Raw genomic sequence first — 22,946 nt, 5'->3', positions numbered from 1 at the left:
TAATAGGATTAAGCCTAAATGTTTGGTGTTATGTCATTTTGCTTATGTGATTTTGAGCTTCTTGTTTCCCCACTGGTTCCATGTTTTATTTCTCTTTCAATATGATTTTTTTTTTTTTTTTTAAATGAATGTTTACCAACAGTTGTATAGAGGCATATTTTATTGCCATCATACGTAGTAAATAGTTTCTTTAATCTAATTAATCTAATCAATGTACTTTATACATTTCAGCTGAAGGAATATGAGTTCCAGAAAAGAATGCCAGACACAGAGTACTCAGTAGACTGGGCTAAGGCTTTATATCCAGCCTGTGACAAGTCTTCCAACTGTTATGTAAGTCTTTTTCATACCTAAGTAAACATTTAAGCCAAAGTGTAGTTTAATGTATATATTGTACAAGAAACAGAAAAAATCACCAGACAACTAAAGAAATGTTGAATTTGTGTTCTAATATTTTAGAAAATGCTTGTCTTTTCTTTTTTTTTTTTTTTATAACATACTTTGTGTACTCTAAGCTGTAGGCTGTATGCGTTTTGCAACCAATAAGGTTTCATTAAATCTTAGCTGGAATGAAGTACATGGTACTGTTTTATTATTACCAAGAAAAAGGAAATGATTTTTGTAAAAGTTTGAAATAGTTAGGAAACCAGTTGGAATGTTTGAGCCCAAAAGCTATATACTATAGGGCATGTCTACCAAAAATTAAAGTAACCTCCCCGTGTCTGACAGCCCTAAAAGCAAGTAGCTGGGGTGGTTGGGGTAAATTTGTTTTTTTGTTTTTCTGAACTGGCGTAAGGTAACATTTAGAAATGCTGTTTCTTTGATACTTGTGCAGGGAGAGATTACTTTCACAGATTGACAATTTTTTCTCATTTCCAGGGTGAGAAAGAAGCATGTAGATCTGTTTCCCAAGCTTTGCATGTAGCTGCAAGGGGTATCTGATGCTACTGTTATTAATTGGGAGTATAACTGGGAGATAGATCCTAAAGAGTGCGTGGGAGACTTGCAGTGGGATTTGAATAGAGAAGTTTCTGATTTTGGTTGTTGTGAGTCTTGTTGAGGAATAAAAATGTCAAATTTGATTATAGTGAAAGTGTCCTGTAGGAGGAATATGATCATTCTCCTGAAGCTTTAGGTCGTGATAAGATCCAGTAATTTATGAAAACAGGCACCCCTGACAAGTTTCCCTTCTGATCTGAACAGGAGAAGATGATTTATGAAACAATTTGATGTTTGCTTTTTGATGTAATGGAGTATCATCTTCTCCCTCTTCTCTCTCTGTTGTGGTTCCTTAAGGCTCTGTTCTAAACAGCTTATTATTTTCACTTTATACTACCTCCCTTGACAACAACGTATCTCTCCTCTCCTGGTCTGGAATCTCTTAAAGGAACAGTAACACTTCTTTTCAGTTTTAATATATGCATTCGTAATACTATATTAAGATATGTATTATAAAAAAAATTGCAGCATAATAAGTGTTTTTTTTACAGTTTAATCTGGAAGTCAGTTTGCCACATTCTTTAGCGTCTTAAAAGTCCTTCTTCTTAGTGATTTATGGGTTTTTATGGTGATGGTGCAGGGAGAGGGATGGGGACGAAGCGTTTAGACTTTACAGCTGTCTGAAAGGATCACTTGCTGAGCCTGCATGGGGAGAGGGAGGGGGGGAGTAGGGGGGAGATCCCGGAAGCTTTCTCCCGAGAGTTGAGTGAGATCTGTTACCTGAGCTCAATAAATTAATGATAAAGTACATTTTCTAAAAAAATCATTAATGCTACTGACATTTCTCTATAATAAATTAATAAAAGTATAAATTAATTAAAAGTATACCTAATAAAAGTATTTAGAAAAGATATTGGGAATGTTAAAAAAATGTGTTACAGTTCCTTTAACTTGAGTCTCTTCCTGTTTGATTATTATTATTATTTAATAATAATACCTAATGGAAAAGGTGAAAACTATTTTTTACTTCTACACCTACAATGTTTCCAGTGTCACCAGCTGCTACACAACCCCAAATTCCCAAATTATAATTGATCCACCCCCATATGTAGAAGTTGGTAAGGTGTTTTTTTCAAATGGTGCTTTGGGGACTATGGGCCTATGGCTTGTCTAGTGACATTTGTGATGACTCTTTAATGCAGATCATGTTTGTGCAAGTAACACTTCACTGCAGAAAGGTACAGTACCGTGTAAGCCAAACCTTCCTGAAGGTCATTTGTTGTCATAATGAGGATTTGCCTTTCTAACCAGCATAAGAGCAGCTTTCATTGTCTTCCAGATCTTACCTTGACTTCCCAGTACCTCTTAACTGTTGCCTCCTGGTAAGGCATTATCTTGGTTTGCACTCTCCACTCCTGTATTTTGCAGTGACAGTGACTTGGATGATGCCTTGAACAACCATAATATCCATGGCTATTGTGGCATCTAAAATGTGTGTGCGTGTGTATATATATATATATATATATAATAGAAAGAGTGCCGCACACGCACGTTTCGAGCACATCCAGTGCTCTTCCTCAGTGACAAACCAACAGACCATATCCCAACACCCACAGTAAATACCCCCACCACATAAAATGGCACAAAAAAAAAAAAACCCGGTCATAGTTACCATGGCAACCAATGTAAACAAGCCCCACACCCACCAGAGCAAGATAAATTCAAATGTCAACATATACAAGCAATAGAATGGGAGTGCAGTGCTAGAAAACAAGGTTAAGTTTAAAATCATGTAGCTAGTAGGCAAATGGACACATGTTGCAAAAGATATATGTTGCAAAAAATGTTGCAAAAAACTATACAGAGAATGTTCCCAGTCAGAGACATCAAGCATTTCACCTGTGCTAAGTGATGAATGCCTTAGTTGCTAGGAGCAAAAGATAATAGATTTTAGGGTTGGGGGTTCCGTAGCTTTCCAAGTTAAGCTAAGTTTGGCATAGTGTAGTGTTGGATGCAGAGTCTGTCATATGAGGACACAACCAGTCCTTCTGTGTGACCCAGGAGACAGGACAGTGACGTCTTTGTTAGGCAATCCCAGTCAGATATCCATATAGGTCGCCTATTGTTGTGAGAATATGTCAGCCCCCAGCATGTCTTTTAGCCATTGCTCTGCAAACAGTTCAGGGTTTGGCCCCTCACTTGTTCACTCCTCCCCACTGACGGTTTTCCATATCCTTCAATGCACTCTGTTGCTTGTTTGAGTAGTTTGTGCAATTGCGTGATCTCATTAGGTAGCTAGGCTGTGCGATCCTCCACGGAACCCACCTGCTCCTCCAAGGCTTTGGTCCTCTCCTGGATAATATGGACATCCTGCTTGAGCAGTGAGATTTCAACCTATACCTCCTCATAGTATCATAGTAGTAAGTGTCGCTGTTAGGGAGGATTGGCAGGTCGTTATCGCTATGATAATACCTTGCATTGTCGGTGTAGGAACATCTTGCACGACTGCCCTCTCCCGGTCTGAGACTGCTTTTCAGAAGAGTTACATTACAGTTAGTATTACAGTGATGCTCTGCAAGGTTTTGGGAATTAAAAACCGCTCCCTCTTTTTTATATATATAGTCCAATATGTCTAAAATGTTTAGTATTATTCCTTGCCTGAGTAATTTAAAAATATTTTTAAGCGATGCTGATGTGTTCCTATAAAAAGCCATAGGCATGGGTTAGCATTCCTGGGGGAGCTTAGACACCAACATTTTTTTGTTTGAAAATGCCCCCAGCCCAGTGATACCTGCAGTTCAGTAATGGGAAAGAAAGGGACAGACACCATGCTGTTTTCTCCAGTCACATAGGGCTGTAGGAAGCACAATCCATTGGCCGATTACAAGTGAAAACACTGCTGGAGCCTATTGAAGGATTGAGCTTTCTTCAGCACAGCATGACTGACAGAATGGAACAGGACCTTGAACTGTATTGTAGTGTCACTTGAGGTAAGTAATTCTTGGCCTTGGGGATTTTTTAAAAAAGAAAGAAGTTGATACGTTATAGTATGTTATAGTTATAGTATGTTCTATAGTGTGTATATCAAGAAAGAAATTCCTTTTGCATTTCAAAGCTTGTGAGTGGGCTCCAGTGTTGTATTCAAGGGGAATATGACCATATGTTTTCAGTCCCCAAGAGTGTTTTTTTAATGTAATCCATGTGATCAAAAAATATTTAAAAATAATGCATGTAATGAAATCATGTAATCAGAGAACCGCTGTGTTTACTGCAGAAGATGTTTTAAGCATAATGAAAATAATGTTGAAAATGTGAATACGATTTAAGGTACAATAATATTTTTTTTTTGGGGGGGGGGGTTAAAAGAAATGCATTTGACACACGTGTTTTAAGCTGCTGGGGTTGTACATTAGACAGGGTTATGGGTGGGGTAACTCTTGTAGTGCTACCCTAGTTACTGGGTCAAATTTATTCTAAAGGGGTACATTTGCAAAACTGTTCAGCATAATTCTATTTAACAGAACTGTGAAATATTCTGTTGCTTTATAGATTGTAATAATAATAATAATAATAATAATAACATTTGTTATTGCCCTCATAAAATCCCAAGACAGTTAAATAGAGTTCTAGGCTGGAATGCGAAAGATTACTTAATGTCATGAATTTGAACAAAACATTTAACTGATTACAATTCCACATAGGGTGTGAGTATATTCCATTGAAAATATTGGTGTATCTGTGAAAAAAAGTGTCTTAACAAAATGGTAATTGAATAAATTAGGTAAGGCTTAGTTTTTGGTGTGGATATCATGTTTAATTTAAATCTTCATTTTTTCATGTAAAAGAATGCAGGTGCTCTCTACACTAGTGATCCCAGCCCACTGGAAGTGCAGGAGAGGTAGGCATGGGGGTAGAGAGGAGTGACAGTATAGTCTGACAGCTAGGGCAGCATAAAACTTAGGTGTGCACCTGTCTGCAATGAGTAAGATAAAATCAGTGCTAACATTGCCAATAGTAAGTGATTAAATTGATGTAGTGAAAATAATAATTGCATAAGTATCCACCCTTTTTTTTTTTTTTAAATTTGACAATTTTTATTTTTTCCTAAGAAAGGGAAACAAACAACATAACCGTAGCCATTACACATGTTTTAACAGTACAAATGTATGTTTCAGGCCATACACATTCAGAAAACCGTAACTTATGCTCTAGTATCCACCCTTTTAACACAGTATTTAGTAGCTAGATCTTTGGCACTAATTATAGCCTTAAGTATCTTTGGATTGATGTCCTTCAGCCATCTAGACACTGCAATTTTTTTCTTTGCAAAACAGCACAAGCTTTGTATGGTGCATTGGGACTCATGTGTGAACAACATTGTTGGAGGACATTGTTGTTTTTAAGCCGTTCTTGTGTAATTTTGCCTAAAATTGCTCAGTGTAAGAAGGCCCTCAAACCATGGAAGTATATGTTTGTTGTGGAGAAAGGAGCAAATCCTTAACAAACAAGTAAAGTTAAATAATATTTCACTGGGTCGGCCCATTCTGTACCTTTTTATTACTTTATCTCTCTTATTAACACTGGCAGAACAAGAGAAAAAAAAAATTAAAATAATAGGGTCATTTATTATAGCTTTTTCAAATGATTACACTGAAGGGTCTGCCATTTATTGGGTATGGTTCATTCATAAGTTGTTGCAGATGGTGGACCCGCTTGTATTGGGTTCTGGGGAAATGCCCCTTTTGCCCATTTATTTGAGTGGCCCTGGGTATCAGTCACTTTGCAGTGAATTTGTCCCAGGGTCTGAGGGTGGTAAATTGTTGTGTGTCACTGTAAGGGCACTTTAAGGTCAGTGGGCCCTCAGCAAAGATCCCCTGTCTCATTCAAAAGATATTGCCGATGTTGATGGGCCCTCCTGGGTCCCTCCTGTCGTGATGAGCCCTGAGTTCAAAAGGAAACTGCAGTACTTTCACGAAAGCCATGCAAGCACATGGAGAACATACAAGCTCTTTGCAGTTGGTGTGATGGCTGGAATCGAACCTAGAGCCCTGCAAAGCAACAGTGCTAACTATGTACAACACCGTGCTGCCCCCATATTTAAAAATTACAGTCTAATTCCCCAGTAATTCCTTTATGGTTTGGGGCACACACATTTACACATTGAACAAGTCTTTTAGAGCCTGGGGCACTCGACGTGTGCATGCACATGACATACACTCTACCTAACATGCATGGGAATGTTCAATGTATTTTTAACTTATGGTATCATTACCCTGAGTGCAGGCTATTTCAGTGTGCAGCTGAGGAAGGGAAAATCATTTTTCATGTACAGATGTTAATAAAGTAAGTATGGGTGCAATAGGAAATAGAAAAAATCCATGTAATAGTTAATAATAATATTACATCAATAACATGCTGTTTCCGGTCTTTTGCTGTCTCCATTTTCTTATTAGTTGTAGTTTTTACATATCTTATCCACCCATTTCTTTTCACAAAAATTCCATAGACAGCAATTAAGTGTTTGGAGGCCAGCAAGAGGTTAGCTAGTCTGCGTCAGTGAAAACAGGAATTGTTTGCTGTGTACAACACTCTCATTTTCCTTGTGGTGAACAGACGATTTGCTTAAAGCTGATGACTTATGCTTTTTTTTTTTTTTTTTTAACAAGCTCCACAGCTCAACGAGGATCCCAAGAATCCGTAACTGAGCAGAAGGGAGATAATTAGATCTAATGTAACCCCCTCTTGTCTTTTTTTTTTATCTTTCCTCCTCAACACTCAAATTATTAACTGTGGGTTTGGAGTTTTTAATGTGTCTGATAATATAACTTGGAAAAGAAGTCGCGTGCTTATGATTGCAATCCCATTTTGTTAAGAAGTGCTTTATTACAAATACAAGGCTGGAACAAAGAATGTGTTAGACTTAAAATTATTGCTAGACTTCTGAAATGCCGAAACTGGTAAGTTTACTTATTACTTTATGACTAGTATCAGATATTGACTGTGTGATTACTGGGAATGCTGCATTGTGCAATAATGTTATGAGTATTTTCCAGAATTACAGCAACATAAGCTTTCTGCTTGAACTTGATGGACGTATATCTTTTTTCAACCCAACTTACTATGTTACTATGTTACTATGCTACCATTAGATTAACAAAATCATCTAAATGTCCTTCCTGGAATACCAAATCAATTTTGTTGAAATTAGCCACTTAGAATATCTGTATTTTTACTGAATAGTCTTTTTTATATAACTTATTTAACACTTTAACAATTTATTAACTAACCTTTCAGAATGTAATTGTAAATGTTTAAAGTGATTAAATTAGTATGTCCACTGAAGATAATTTAAATCGTCTTGTATTAATAGTTTTGAAAAAAAAATAATGATGCTTCTTTACTAATCAGGCTGCAAAGTGAAAAAAAGTGTTTACCAGAATTCCAACAAACTGTCTTTGTTGAAAGTCTCTCCAAAATTTAATATATACTGCTGGTTTAAAACTTTGCTGCAACAAAACAAGTACTAATTAGACATGAGTAATTGAACTTTCATTTGAATCAGCAAAAATGGTCTTCACATTAAGGGCAGAAGTATTTTATAATATATTCCAGTATTTCCTGTTTTGTGCACTCTAACTCATAATAAGTGCTAGCAGTCAGCCATTTGTATAAAGATTAGAATAGGAGTTCCAATGTACTTACCTCTGATCAGATAGTACTGGAGGAGGAGAACAGCTGCAAGATGAGTAGGCAGTCAGTTGGCTAACAGTAACAAAGATAAGGGGCAGATTTATCAAGCTCACAACAGAAAAAAATTACCCACTTTCTATTCATTCCTATGGGATTTTTAGAAACGTATTTATCAATGAAATATAACTTTCACCCTTTGGTAATTACACATCAAATGTCTTTATTTAGTTTTTCTTAACACATACAATATTAACTCCAGACAAGGTATTTGCCTGGTAAATAAAATTGTACTACTCATTGTGAATATTACAGTAGAAAACAAAAAAAGAATTTAACATAAAATTATTTAATCCTGCAAGAGATTTTTTGAGACTGTAAAGCAGGGATCCTCAAATTACGGCCCGCGGGCCGGGTCCGGTCCCCCAGGGTAATTTACCTGGCCCCTGCTGCGTCCTCGCCACTGGCAGCGGAGAAAGAGGACTCAGAGGCGATTGGGGAGCTGGCAGAGAAGGGACAGATGGAGCTGGAAGAGAGAGAACTCAGCGGGTAATGGGAGGGGGGAGCTGGAAGAGGGACGGCTCAGTGGGGAGGGGGAGCTGGGAGAGGGAGGACGGGCAGAGTGGGGGAGCTGGCAGAGAGAGGATAATAAACAAGTTAAAAAGCAAAGGACCAAGGACAGACCCCTGCGGTACTCCACTAACACTGGTCCAATTATAAAATGTTCCATTTACCAACACTCTTTGTAATCTATCCTCCAGCCAGTTTTCTATCCAAATAGTACAAATAGTATGTTTCAGGTCAATATTCCTAAATGTTATCATTAACTTTTTGTGCAGTACGGTATCAAATGCTTTAGCAAAGTCCAAATAGATGATATCCATTGCCATTCCAGTGTCGAGGTTCCTGCTCACCTCCTCATAAAAGGCAATTTTAATTAGTCTGTTACACATAAATCCATGTTGGCACAAACGTTTATAGTATTGTGATTTGCAATGTATTCCAGTATCCTATCCCTTATTACCCCTTGCAAAAGCTTTACTACCACTGATGTCAGACTAACAGGTGTATAGTTTTAAGGCTGAGAAGGGGATGCCTTTTTGAATAATGGAACCACATTAGCAATTCGCCAGTCCCTCGGCACCATGCCAGACCTCAATGAATCCTGAAAAATTAAGAGAAGAGGTTTGACGATCACAGAGCTAAACTCATTAAAAACCCTGGGATGAATACCATTCAGTCCTGGACCATTGTTCACCTTTATGTGTTCAAGTCTCCTCCTGACTGACCCATGCATCAGTAGTTATATTACTTGAGTTGAGTCTGTTAAAACACAGCTCCTCAGTTGTGTAGACAGATAAAAACTAAGAGTTAAGAATTTCTGCTTTTTTCCCTGTTCTCATCAACCAGCTGACCCCCCCCCCTAAGATAAGGGTGCCACACCTTTTTGCTTAATTTTTCTACTATATTCATATTTCAAAAATAATTTTGGACTTATGTTACTCCTTGCTGCAATTCCCCTTTCCATCTGTATTTTAGCAAGCTTGATAGCTTGTTTGTATCCTTAATTTGCTTCCCAGATAACTTCATTGCTTTAAAAGCGTGTTTTTTTTCTTACCAGCCTCAACACTAAAACTTTTATCCAACCATAAAGGTTTGGCTTTGTGATGTCTTTCCTTGCTTACAAGAAGAATAAACTAACCTGTATACTTGTTAAGCAACATTTTAAATATATTCATATACACATTGCAGAGATGTCATTTTACTGACAAAGTCTGCACATCTAAAATTGTGTTTTAGTTATTTCCTTATATAGCTGTATCTGCAACATTATTTTAAAGTAGGGTTACCATATTTTTATCGCAAAATCCGCCACTTCAAAAATAATAAGCTATGCCCATTTTTGTTTCCGCCCCTTTAAACAACCCCTCTGTTCACAGACACCACCTCAGCAAAAGCAAAGCTGCAGTCCTGACTTTCAAAGTATGTTGGGAGTTGTAGTTCAGCAGCAGATTGGGGGCCCAGTGAGAACACTGGGATAGCATCCCCACAACATAAAGTAAGAAATAGCATCTCCAGCACATTATTCAGTCAAGAACACTGGATTCTGGGACAATAAACACATTCTGCATAGGGAGAGGCAGTGACTCTTGAACTCTATATACAGTGAGAGGGAGCGGGTACTTGTACCCCAAGCACATTATATACAGTCAGAGGCAGTGCGTATGGTACCCCAGGCACATTAGGTACAGTAGGAGGCAGTGGGTATGGTACCCCAGACACATTATATACAGTCAGAGGCTGTGGGTATGGTACCCCAAGCACATTATATACAGTCAGAGGCAGTGGGTATGGTACCCCAGGCACATTATGTATAGTAGGAGGCAGTGCGTATGGTACCCCAGGCACCTTATATATACAGTAGGAGGCAGTGGGTATGGTACTCCAGGCACATTATATACAGTCAGAGGCAGTGGGTATGGTACCCCAGGCACATTATATACAGTAGGAGGCAGTGGGTATGGTACCCCAGGCACATTATGTACAGTCGGAGGCAGTGGGTATGGTACTCCAGGCACATTATGTACAGTCAGAGGCAGTGTGTATGGTACCCCAGGCACATTATATACAGTCAGAGACAATGGGTATGGTAGCGCAGGCACATTATATACAGTCAGAGACAGTGGGTATGGTGCCCCAGGCACATTATGTACAGTAGGAGGCAGTGGGTATGGTACCCCAAGCACATTATGTACAGTCAGAGGCAGTGGGTATGGTACCCCAGGCACACAGTAGGAGGCAGTGGGTATGGTACTCCAGGCACATTATATACAGTCAGAGACAATGGGTATGGTAGCGCAGGCACATTATATACAGTCAGAGACAGTGGGTATGGTGCCCCAGGCACATTATGTACAGTAGGAGGCAGTGGGTATGGTACCCCAAGCACATTATGTACAGTCAGAGTCAGTGGGTATGGTACCCCAGGCAAATTATGTACAGTAGGAGGCAGTGGGTATGGTACTCCAGGCACATTATATACAGTCAGAGAAAGTGGGTATGGTACCCCAGGCACATTATGTACAGTCAGAGGCAGTGGGTATGGTACCCCAAGCACATTATATACAGTGAGAGGCAGTGGGTATGGTACCCCAGGCACATTATGTACAGTGAGAGGCAGTGGGTATGGTACCCCAGGCACATTATATACAGTGAGAGGCAGTGGGTATGGTACCCCAGGCACATTATGTACAGTGAGAGGCGGTGGGTATGGTACCCCAGGCACACAAAATTACCAGATTTCAGAAATTTATGAAAATCCCACCTAAAATATTTTACTTTGTACCATCTTATCTCCCATATGTAATAAAATTCCAAGACAAAACTACCTAAATATGAGACATGTAGCATATATAAACTATCATGATTGGAGGTGTGTTTTTTTTTTTTTTTTTTTTTGTTTTCATTCCATTCTTGTTTGGCCCAAAAGGTGAGGAATAGAATGTGGTCACAGGGAAAGTAAGCCCTTCACTTTCTGTTTTACAAATTTACTGCTAGATTCCCTGCCCCTTCCACCTGCAATTGGATGTCAGTTTTACCAGTTTACCAGTTTTTTCTCTTTCGTTCTTAGTTATCAATCATTTAACCTGTCTAACTTAATGCCAGCCCTTAGTGGCTATAACACCACTACTCCCATCAGAAAGATATTCCCCAAAGCTGTTGTAATGCGCGATGATGTCAGCTGATGCACTGACATCACGTTTGGCGCCAAATTCAAATGTTAAAAGCACTACTCACCTTGCCCAAGCTGGTCCTGACTTCCTGGTTCCTACCTAAGCTCCTTTTGTGTTGCTGATTTTCTGGTTTAGACTCCTTGCCTGACTTCTGGTTTTCGATCCTTGCTGCCTGCCACTGACCTTTGCCTGACCTCGACTTTAATTCCGTGTGATCCCTTCTGTAGCGCGTTTTTTGGAGGATAACCTTGGCCGTGAGTAAGGATCCCTGTCTATCCTGCCACAGAAAGCCCAGGGCCCCAAAAGGGTTTTGGTGAACACTGGGGTCGGCAGGGCTTTCCTGCTTACCTAAGGGGTTATTCCTGGCAGTTTTTGGGTTCCTAAGCATACGTTCCTTAACAGCTGTAAAAGCGCAACCCCTCACTAATTGGCATATTTTTTTTCCTTTTGCGTGAGTTTTTGCTCTCAGTGGAAGAAAGTTTTCTTTTAAGCCTTTGGGAAACCATTAGGCCTGCCAGCAAAGTGTCCTATGTACTGGGGTTTTGGTCCTTGAGATATTTTATCCCCCCAAGGACATTACCTCATTTGTATGGAGTCCTTGGTACTACATAGTGTGGATCAGTCTACACTAAGGGGTATATACCCCTATGTGTAGACTGACTCAGGCTCCTGGCTTGTTTGTATTGTTTCCAGAGGAAACCACACCAGCATATAGTTTGTTAGACATAAATGTAATCTGTCTTGGGTGAGCAGATGTCTAATATAATGGCCGTAACACTTTCTACTTTACAGCTCTCTAAGCTGTTAGCAGTCAGTAGCCAATCAGTGACTTGAGGGGGGTGGCATATGGGACAAAACTGTTCAGTTAGTTTAAATTTAAAATCTGACCTGCGTGCTCACAAACTAACTGAACAGCTATGTCCCATGTGTGCCCCCCCCCCTAAAGTCACTGACTAACTAAGAAGTTAGAGACAAGAAAACATTTTAATTAACTAAATTAGAAATATTTTTAATTTTGTGCAGTCTATTCATTTTACCCAGTTTCATTTCTACACTGAACTGTTCCTTTAATGTAAATCAAAGGGAAAAGTAGTAACCTCCGCTGCATACTAGCTAATGCACGGCACTTGTCAGGGAAATTAGAAGAGCTGGAGTCAATTGCAGGTACAGGTATAGGACCTGTCATCCAGAATGCGTGGGACCCGGGGCTTTCCGGATAAGGGATCTTTCCATAATTTGGATCTCCATGCCTTAAGTCTACTAAAAAATCATTTAAACCTCATTTAAACCCAATGAGATTGTTTTGCCTCCAATAAGGAGTCATTATATCTTAGTTAGGATCAAGTACAAGGAACTGTTTTATTACTACCGAGATAAAGGAAATAATTTATAAAAATTAGAATTATTTTCTTATAATGGAGTCTATGGGAGATGGCCTTTCCGTAATTCAGAACTTTCTGGATAATGGGTTTCCGGATAAGGGATCCACTGAGACCTGGTGGGACGAAACATGCAACTGGACTGTGAATTTAAATGGTTACACTCTTTTTTTAGGAAGGAGGGGGATTGTCAGATTTAAAGCCACGTGCTAAAGATTTTAAAATGGGAGCGTGTGGAATTCCTTTGGGTAGAGATTTCAGCAGGTCTAAAGGTTACAAAGAAAGTAATAGGATAGGAATGATTCCCTTTTGGACCTGGTGATATCTAATACTGAACTCATCTCTAACAAATGTGTGGGTGAGCATTTAAGGGAATAGCGATCATAACATGGCATCCTTTGAGATAAGGTTCCCATTCGTCCCCATTTCACAGGGATCGCCTCCGTTTCGGAAGCTTGGTCTCTGGGGAAAACGGCCCAGACACTGGCGATCTGTGAGATGAAGCTACAGCTATTTTGTGTAGGGGTGCACTTCTCAATAGTAGAGAGTCTGAAAGAGATTGAACTTTGCATCCTGTGCAGACTCACCAATCCCAGCGCTCTGCTTGGTCTTGTAAATTGAGAAGTGTGTGCCTAGAAACCGAGGTAGAGAAGAGGTGTGAGGTAGAGAAGAGGTGCGTGGACAATGCCCCTCCTTTCCCATTCCTATTTTCCCCCTGCCCTGCTTCATAATGCTGCTGTAAAGCTGTATAGTAGATCACATGGGTGCAACTGTCAAGCTGCGAGTGAGTAGCGATTTCTGATGTGCTCTGTTGGGATCAGGGTGCTTCGCAAGTCAAATAAATCATTATAGAAGTGACACGCTACAGAAATGTTAACTCACTCACAGCTTGTTTCCATGTGTTCTGGTTCAGCACAGCTTTACAGCAGCATGGTGGAACTTACACAAAGCTTTGTAGTTTGGTTATTTGCAGTATAAAGATATATTTACGCATTTTGGATTCAAATGAAACTATTAAAAATATACTGCTTTCTGGGGCAAAATTAAATATGTGTTGACTTTGCAGTAACATAATAGTTCAAATGCGTTGTTTTCATCTTGGGGCCCATAACATGATAAATATGTTTAGGATGTTTTATCTTGGTACGTAATGACCTGTAGGAGATAAGATCATGTCTGGAACTGGAAGCTTTAAGGTGATTTAAATAAAAAATCAGAACAATATGTAAAAATGAATAACTTACACAAATCATTGCTGTTGGGTATTTTGGAATTTAAAGACATACTGTATTTACCCAATGTGTAGTTGTCAGAATATATTCTTTTCAAAACTGTTTGGTTTCTTACATAAGCCTACTGTTCATGCAATTATTAACCTTGCCAGAAATCCAATTTCTGGCAATTTGGTGTTGTACTGCTGAAAGTTTTTGACCTATACAAGTCAGACACCTCATAAAACTATACATATATGCTGTTCACATAGGCGGATTTTCCATAAGGCTAGGGGAGGCTAAGCCTCCCCAAACCTGCTTGGCACATTAAAACAAAAAAAAAACCCTTACTCCGTTTCTGTACTGTCCTGGAAAGCTGTTCTTGCAAGCCCGTTTTGCTGTGCTCCGATTGGATCTTTCTTCTTGTGGATTCTCCAATCAGAGCACAGCTTTCTTGACAGACAGTAAAACTGACCAATCAGAGCACAGATGCACACAGGGATCGGGAGATTTTGCAAAAAGAATCTGCAGAAGAATCTGCAGCTGTAACTTTACCTAAGAACCAACTCTCAACTTTTGCTGCAGATTTCATCCCACGGGTACTATAAACAGGTACTATACAGTTCTAAAGAATCACTAGCTGACATTAAATAGTTTTTTGCCTGACCTGACATCTATAATAATTTATAATCTATCCCCTACCCTAACAGATGGAGGGTAAGTTAACTCTTTCCCTCTGAAAAAGCTCATTGTGTGTTTGTATATTTGTTGTTGTTTTTTGCACTTACTATTTTTTTTTTTTTTTTGTCATTGTTTTGTTCATTTATAGTAAGTTACAGTGGAGCCAATGTTGTGTATCAGTGCCAGTGTTATAGTGCCAGGGCCTGAATATCTGCCATCAGTACCCACTGCTTCTCACTGTATATAATGTGCTCGGTTTGTAAATACGGACTGCGTCTCACTGTATAAATGGGGAGTCAGTACCCACTGCCTTTCTTGCTATAAAACTAACATAAACACATCTAAAGGGGTGGTTCACTTTTAAGTTAACCTTTAGTATGTTATGAAATAGCCTATTCCTAGCAACTTTGCAATTGGTCTTCCTAATTAATTTTTTTGAATAATTTGCCTCTGTTCTGCCTCTTTCCAGATTTCAAATGGGGGCCAAAAATATTCCTCTGTGAGGCTACAATTTTATTATTATTATAATTTTGTATTACTTATTTTTCCAAGTAGGCCCCTTAAATATTCATATTCCCATCTCTTGTTTAAACCACTACCTGGTTGCTAGGGTAAATAAGACCCTAGCAACCAGATAGCTGCTGAAATACCAAATAGAGAGCTGCTGAACAAAAAGCTAAATAACTGAAAAACCATTAAAAGTAAAAGTGAATTCGAATGCGAACTAGCCCTTGAAGCTAACTGATCACAAACACAAATGTTTGCAGATCCCCTCACAGAAGTGCACGTATGAATACTTTTACATCCTAAACATTTTAGGGTAAAAAAAAGCACCCCCTGCACTTTTGTACAGTATCCCTGGAAGTCAGTGGGAACGGCAAGAGGTAGTTGGGAGGTTAATTTTTTACACCAGCAGCGAATCCACTAAGTCTCACATTAGCTGTAGGTCAGTCTGTGTATGGGCCATCTTTAGCCTCCCCAAACAAAAAAGTCACCCTCCGCCTATGGCTGTTCATCAGACATGGGAGTTTCCAAATCAATGTATTTTTGTGCAATAAAAAAATACATTTCTGATATATATGTCTATATTATGAATTTTAAACATTTTAAAAGGGTAGATCATCTGCAAGTTAACTTTTAGTATGTTATTGGATGGCCAGTTTTAAAGCAACTTTTCATTTTGTCTTCATTATTAATTTTTTTTATACTTTTTGAATTGTTTGTCGCCTTCTGGCTCTTTTAAGCTTCCAATGGGGTCACTGACCCCATTAGCCCTTAAACTATTGCTCTGCGAGTCTACAGTTTTATTTTTTCGGGAAGTCACTAGGTGGCAGGGACAGATGGGTTAATGCACTTTTCCCTCCAGGAGCCTTCATGGCCTAAAACAGTAAGGGTCTGTCCCCTCAGTTTTCCCATTCCTTACATTAACCCCTCCCCTATCAGTTCTTTGCCATCCTGCTCCCAGGAGGTAGAATACTAGGGAGCTTTGCTCTCTATTAATCATTTTATTTATTTATTTATTTATTTTAATTTCATCTCTTCTCACTCTTGAAAAGGAAGATATTATGCGTGGGCGCTGTCTTTATTCGAGTTAGACAACAACATGCTGTAACACTGCTAGGTCTACTTGGGGAACTTTCTGACAGGCAGTGAGTGGGTCTTGACATCCTGCAAGGCTGTCTCATACCCGACTGCAAGTTCATGGTATTCTGTAGCACTACCAATACCTATCAGTAAAGCCACTAGCTACTTGTAAAGGTATGGACTCCGCACTACCAGGATCGTTCCCACACTCCAAATCTCAAACATTGCCACCTCCACTTCACATTTTGCACCTTTACTCTAGGTATGCATTTCCAGTCCTTGCCAGCAGTTGCGCACTTTTGGGCAGTGCCAAGGAAGTTCGCCCCCCCCCCCCCCCACTTTCCTTTACCACACCATCCAGACCCAGCCTCTGCAAAGTGCCAGACCCAACACTGTGCAGCTACCATCTACCTTCTCACAGGGTAGAAGAAGTGCAAAAGAACAAGGAGCCAAATGGAGCTTCCTCCAAAAGGGCCTATAAACACCCAAAAGACACAGAGGGTCAGACACCCAAGAAGTACAAACCCTCTAATGCTTCAGGGCAATCCAGCCCATCTTGAGAAGCTCCTGACTGGATACCAGCCTTCCAGTTAACCATTTTAAGCATCACAGCCTCCATCGACACATTAGTCCACATGGCCCAGCAGGTCCAGGACAAGGCACCTATGTCCTCCACTATCCTTACCCCTGCTTTGCCACCAATTCCACCAGAAGACCCCTAGGACCATCCTCTGAGGTGGAAGAAATGTTACAGTAAGCAGACAGCGACAGGGAAGATGATGCTTTAGAGTCCTTCACTGCTACAGAACGCTCGCATAAATCACAAGCAGATTCTGTCAATGCACTACTATCTGATATATTCCAATCCTTGAGAATCCAGGAGGGACAGTTGAGTTTGAGGAACTCAAAACACTAGATAACATTTTCAGTTCAGCTCAAAAGAAACAATAAAGTTTTGACACAATTACTGAAGCCATTCAAAAAGAATGGTCAACTCCTAATAGAAAGCGAACAACAAAAGATTAGACACACTATATCCCTACTTAGACCAAAGACATTGTGACAAATGGGACACTATTCCTAAGGTGGACGTGCCGGTCGCCTGGTCCCCTAGAGCAGTGCTGTCCAACTTCTGTGGTACTGAGGTCTGGAATTTTTCTGGGCTATGTGGTGGAGGGCCCATCAGGGAAGCCAGTTTTGACCACTTCCTTTTTTTCAAATCACACCAATGTTCTCACAAGAGCTTTTAAGACCACACCCACATTATAGGTGGTAGCACACCAAAAAAAAATACAAATAATTGGTGCTTACTGCAGGAATATCACTGTTCATGTGATAGAAGTTTATTATGTCATATTAAGACATACCCTTAAATCCATATGGCTTCTTCTCCCCTGTAGATAGTACCCCCAACAAGTTCAAATGCTAACAAACTCCCACAGGCAGGATAGGGCAGTTAGAGTATGGCACACACAGGCAGAGTAAGACACACACAGCATAGGGCAGGCAGACTGTGGCACACAAGGAGTGTAGGGCAGGCAGAGTATGGTACCCACAGGCAGCGCAGCACAGGGCAGGCAGAGTAGGTAAGGAGACAGGGAAACCTATCATGACTATGCAAGTAACTGATTATGACCTCTCTAACATGAGCAGTTTGTTCTGTACAGTGATAAAATACCAGCACGGCTCCTACATTCTGTCTGAGACCTACAGTCTGAGGTCTTACAGGTGTGAACAATGCAGGGCTTTACTGTTGTGAAAATGCAGGGTCTTACAGCCTGAATCTGAGGTGTGAATAATGCAGGGGCCAGTTAATAGCAGTACTGATACAAAGCTTACACAAGCAGTTGCAGCAGTCAGACTGGGGGCCACACAAGGGTGCCATGGGTCAGATGTGGCTTGTGGGCCATCTGTTAGACCAGTGCTGTCCAACTGGCGGCCCCCCTCTGTGTGGCCCCCCACCTGTCTGGCTGCTTTGATGGCTTACCTTTGAGTAAGCATTAAATGGTATCAGAACTGAGATTAACTGGCCCCCTGCATGGTTCTCACCTCAGATTCAGGCTGTAATCCCTCTGTATTGTTTAAAAATTTAATCCCCTGTGTTTTTCACACCTTTTAATACCTACATGGTTCACCCCCTGCAGTGTTCACACCTCAGGCTCAGGCTGTAATCACTCCCATTGTAGGCAGAGTATGGCACACACAGTCAGGGTAGGGCAGGCAGAGTATGGCACACACAGTCAGGGTAGGGCAGGCAGAGTATGGTACACAGAGGCAGCATAGAGAAGGCAGAGTATGGCACACATAGGCAGGGTAGGACAGGCAGAGTATGGCACACACAGACAGCATAGGACAGGCAGAGTGCTGCCTGTGTGTGCCATACTCTGCTTGCCCTATGCTGCTTGTGGGAGGTGAACCTGACAGGGGTTTGTTGTGAGAGTTTGTTAGCAGTTGGAAATAGCCATTAAATGGTCCCTAAGGTGTGTTATTATGTACTGGGGGTTGCTCTGCTATCCACAGGGGAGGAGGCATATGGAATTTAAGGGTATATCTTAATATAGCATAATTCTTTCACATATGAATGATGGTTGATATCCCCACAGTAAGGACCAAGCATTTGGGATTTTGCTGTGTTACCACCATTGTGATAAAATAGGTGTGGTTTGAAGTGGGTGTGGTTTCAAAAAGGGGAGTGGTCAAAACTGGCTTCCATTAGCGGCCCTCCACCATGTATGCTAGAGAAATTCCGGCCCTCGGCACCGTAGAAGTTGGACAGCACTGTGTTAGACAGTACTGCACTAGAGGATGGCACATCTTTTAAAAATCCAATAGACAAGAGAGCAGAAAACCTGCTTAAAGGAGAAAGAAAGATAAAAACTAAGTAAGCTTAATCAGAAAGGTCTATGTAAATACAGCCATAAGCACTCACCAAAATGCTGCACTGACTTCTCTGTCAAATGATTTGTTGTGTCTGTAATTCAAGTGCCAGAGACACACAGCTCTCTGCTCTCTCCCCTCTCCTGCTCCCCCCCCCCTTAGGAATGTGGATCTAAGCCAGTCAGCAGGAAGCTGACTCATAGTCTTACAAACTGAGCATGTACACTTGGTCTATGTCTCGTGCAGGAGTGAGGCATTATGGGAACTTTCCACAGCTCAGCGTTTTTTTCTTCCTGGCATCTGAACAGGTGAAATATGGGGAGACTGTTGCTGCTCTACTGGGACTTAAACTAATGTGGCAAAGGAGCATTCTGAAAGCTAAGTAGTAGTAGTAGTAGAAAAAGATGCATGCACTCCAGTTCCTGTCCCACCTTCCCATGTCTGTAGCTCACTGACAGCAAGGGGCCCCAGTAAGTGCAGCACTGCAGGGCCAACCTTGTGGGGAAGGTTCATGACTGGTGTGTGGGGCCCCTGAGGTGACAGCCCTATAGGGCCCAGGCACCCCAGCCCAACACTGAACAGAAAGGAAAGACCAGCCTGGACCTCAAGTTTCTGAACAAGTTCCTCCACATTCCTACTTTTATAACAGAATCCCTCTGGTCCATCATCACCAAAGTGGAAAAAGGGGACTTCTTCACTGTTATAGATCTCACCAATGCTTACCTCCATATCCCACATGTTCCAAGCCCTCCCATTCAGCCTCACCACCGCGCCTCAAGTCAGCAGCGCTTAGTAGGCCACATGCAATTACAGCATCTGTTCTTCATTCCTGTTCTCCTACTGAGATCACCATTCTTTGCATTTGCCACCGACAACACCACCAAGTGCCTTCAGATTCTCTCCTCTCACAATCATTTGTGCAAAAGGCAGTCTAACTCCCTCCCAGACAGTTATATTCCTAGGGGTTCAGTTGGATTCAAGAGCACACAGGGTCTCCCACAAAGAACAAAAAAGAAACACATTAAAGAAAGCAGTTCAGCACCCTATCCTTCAAAGACAGCTCGCTGCAAAACTGCATGTACCTTTTGGCCCTCATGACCTCCTCTATTGAGGTGATCCGTTACTCATATTTCCCCATGCGTTTTCTCTAACTAGAAGTTCTAATGCAAATGAAACAAACTTCATCACAACCTTGAGGCATGCATTAAGCTCTCTCAAAAAGACTAGCAATCCCTGCGGCATTGGCTAAAGAATACCAACCTCAAAAAAAGAGAGAATCTGCTTGGTCCCACACTGGACAATTGTAACCACAGACGCCAGCCTCCTTGGGTGAGGCGGTGTCTACAGACATCGCAAAGTCCAAGGCAAATGGTCACAACAAGAGGCATCACTGCACATCAGTGTTCTCGAAAAGCCAAGTGATCTACTTCTCCTTCATCTGCTCAAACATCTTCCAATGATAATACAGTTGGAAGAGGCCACAGCATTGGCCTGCATAAAGCACCTGACAGGCATGCACAGCAAGGCAGACTGGCAGGAATTACAGCATGTACTATGGTGGGCAGAACTTCACTCCTGCATTCTGTCAGCAGTCTACATCCAAATCAGCCACCAATCCTGGACCCAGGGGAGTTGTCCATTAACCCAGAAGTATCCCATCAGCCCAGCGCTCATTGGGTAACACCACAAATAAACCTGATTGCATCCCACTTAACAACCAGATACTCCATTACTGCTCCAGGTACCAGGACCATCAGGCTTGTACCTCTTTTTGTGCCTCACCATGGCACAAAAGTGGCACTTACCACAGAGGGAGGACCTTTTGCTCCAGGGCCAGTACAGGCACCCCAACCTCAAACACTTCACTCAGAGCATGCCTATTAAAAGCGCATCTGGAAGCAACATAAGTTCTCAGAGTAGCAAATACCCTGCTATGAGCTCATAAACCAACAACAGGGGCTTAAGTGCCTTCCTCACAACATAGATGTTGTGGGTGCACTAAAATGTTGTGGGTGCCCTACAGGGCTCGGCAATCGACATATGCCTTAAAACAGAATGTCGGCCTCTGTATATAGCTCCTTTGAGACTAATACCTTGGATAGACGATCTGACACATGAAGCTGGCCTGTGCAAGCCCAAAGCAACCTCTTAGCACAGAGCCGCTATTTCGTTCACAGCTTTGGTTTTATTTGGAGCTGCATGTAGTAATATGTTTGGGGACTGTGCATACAGTACATACCTGCAAGTGTATGAAATTAGTATCATTTAATTATATGAATGTACATAGTACACAAGATATCTGTATAGATTTAAACAATGAGTCAGTCAGATGTTAATTAAGTTGCTTAAGTTGGGAATGCTTTGAAGTGCCTTTGTGTTGGTTACCTTGGTATTTATTATAGGGGGGTGATCAACACCAAGATATCACAGGAAGCCAACTGGAGGGTCTTTTGCATTTCAAAGTTGAATTGTGTGTACTGTTGTTTATGGTGAGACGGGCTCCTTATGGGAACTACCCGACTGACTAACACAATAAGATTCTGATACCTGATTATCTTGTCAGTCAATCAGAACACATCCCTACTTTGGTCAGTGAGATTCTAAGAGTATAACTAAGGAAACTCTGATAGTCACATAGATGGACAGTAACGTAGAAACACACACAAAGATAGAGAGGTTAGGTTAGGGAGAAGTCCTGAAGGCTGATCCCTATAGAACAGATCCTGTGGGCATATTTAAAGGAACTCTGTATCATTTGCTGTCTCTGGGCTGGATAATCGAAATAAATTAGCTTCATCTCTGGAAAAGAACCGTGGTTGTTTCCTTTTACCTGGCTGTGGTAAATATTGGAATATCCAGTATATTTGTAATAATATACTACATCTACACTATACACAACACTGCACAGCCACAATTTGACACACTAATGCTCCAAAAGCACACAAAATAGACTTCTCAGAACAGTTAAGAGTGCTTTCAAAGGGGGGCGGAGCTGCATACCGAGCTAGTAAGCAGCGTGGTGAAGTAGCTCCGCTGAAAGTCATCCTGAACTTACAACTTTGGACCCCGAAAAGCACATAAAACTACCACCAGCACCTTACCTTATACCTCTGGCACCTTAAAATCGGCATGAGCATGAAACACACCAGAGAATGCATGCGGAGGTTGCTGCAAAGCTAGAGCAATACGCGCGCACTCCAATCCAATATGGCTCCCTCATCTCCTGAACGGCAGCCACAGCCAGAACATGAGCCAGGTAACTCGAATGCCCCCACACCAAACACACTGGATATCCTAACAGCGATCGCTAACTGCCAAGCTACACTTACAGCCACACTGACCTCCAAGATAGAGGAGGTGATGGTGGAACTATCACTACTAAAACATGATGTCCAGAATACCCGTGAGAGAACCGGAGCAATAGAGGAGCGTGTGAGCACTCTGGAAGACTGAACAACCCCACTCCCAAACGAAATTGCTCAACTTCACAAAATACTAAAGCAGGCCACTGAGCACATGGATGACAAGCCGTACAGGCAAAGACCCTCCAACATCAGAGTAGTGGGAGTCCCAGAAAGGAGCGAGGGCCAGAATCCTGAACTATTTGCTGAGCAGTTGCTCAGAGACATGTTGGGAGTGGACATATTCTCACAGCAATTTGTTGCCGAAAGGGCCCCTTCGGGTCCCCACACGAGCCCCTCCTCCAGGAGGGTGCGCCAAGGTCCTTCCTCATCAAGCTCCTAAATTACTGGGACAGGGATATGGCACTTCAGGCGGCGAGAAAGAAGGGAGACATCTACTATCAAGGGACCTCTGTATCTTTATATCCGGACTACTCTGCAGCTCTTCAGTGC

At 41.3% G+C, this 22,946-nt stretch overlaps 1 protein-coding gene across 8 annotated transcripts in view; it reads left to right on the top strand.

The window, feature by feature from the left end:
• sash1 (SAM and SH3 domain containing 1) overlaps positions 1–22,946 on the top strand; it is a 254,021-nt gene that overhangs the window by 141,972 nt on the left and 89,103 nt on the right. For 7 of the 8 annotated variants that reach the window (XM_018094286.2, XM_018094288.2, XM_018094285.2 and 4 more), the window contains one exon: positions 232–333. In XM_018094286.2, coding sequence (XP_017949775.1) covers positions 232–333 — 102 coding nt within the window. Of the gene's footprint in view, positions 1–231; positions 334–6,616; positions 6,897–22,946 lie in introns of those variants that run through there. The other variant, XM_031902060.1, reaches the window with a different exon arrangement.

Source organism: Xenopus tropicalis, chromosome 5 (assembly GCF_000004195.4).
Source record: "Xenopus tropicalis strain Nigerian chromosome 5, UCB_Xtro_10.0, whole genome shotgun sequence".
Classification (NCBI taxonomy): Eukaryota; Metazoa; Chordata; class Amphibia; order Anura; family Pipidae; genus Xenopus; species Xenopus tropicalis.
Note: the sequence above shows the minus strand (reverse complement) of the source record. Positions and strands in the feature narration are given on the sequence as shown.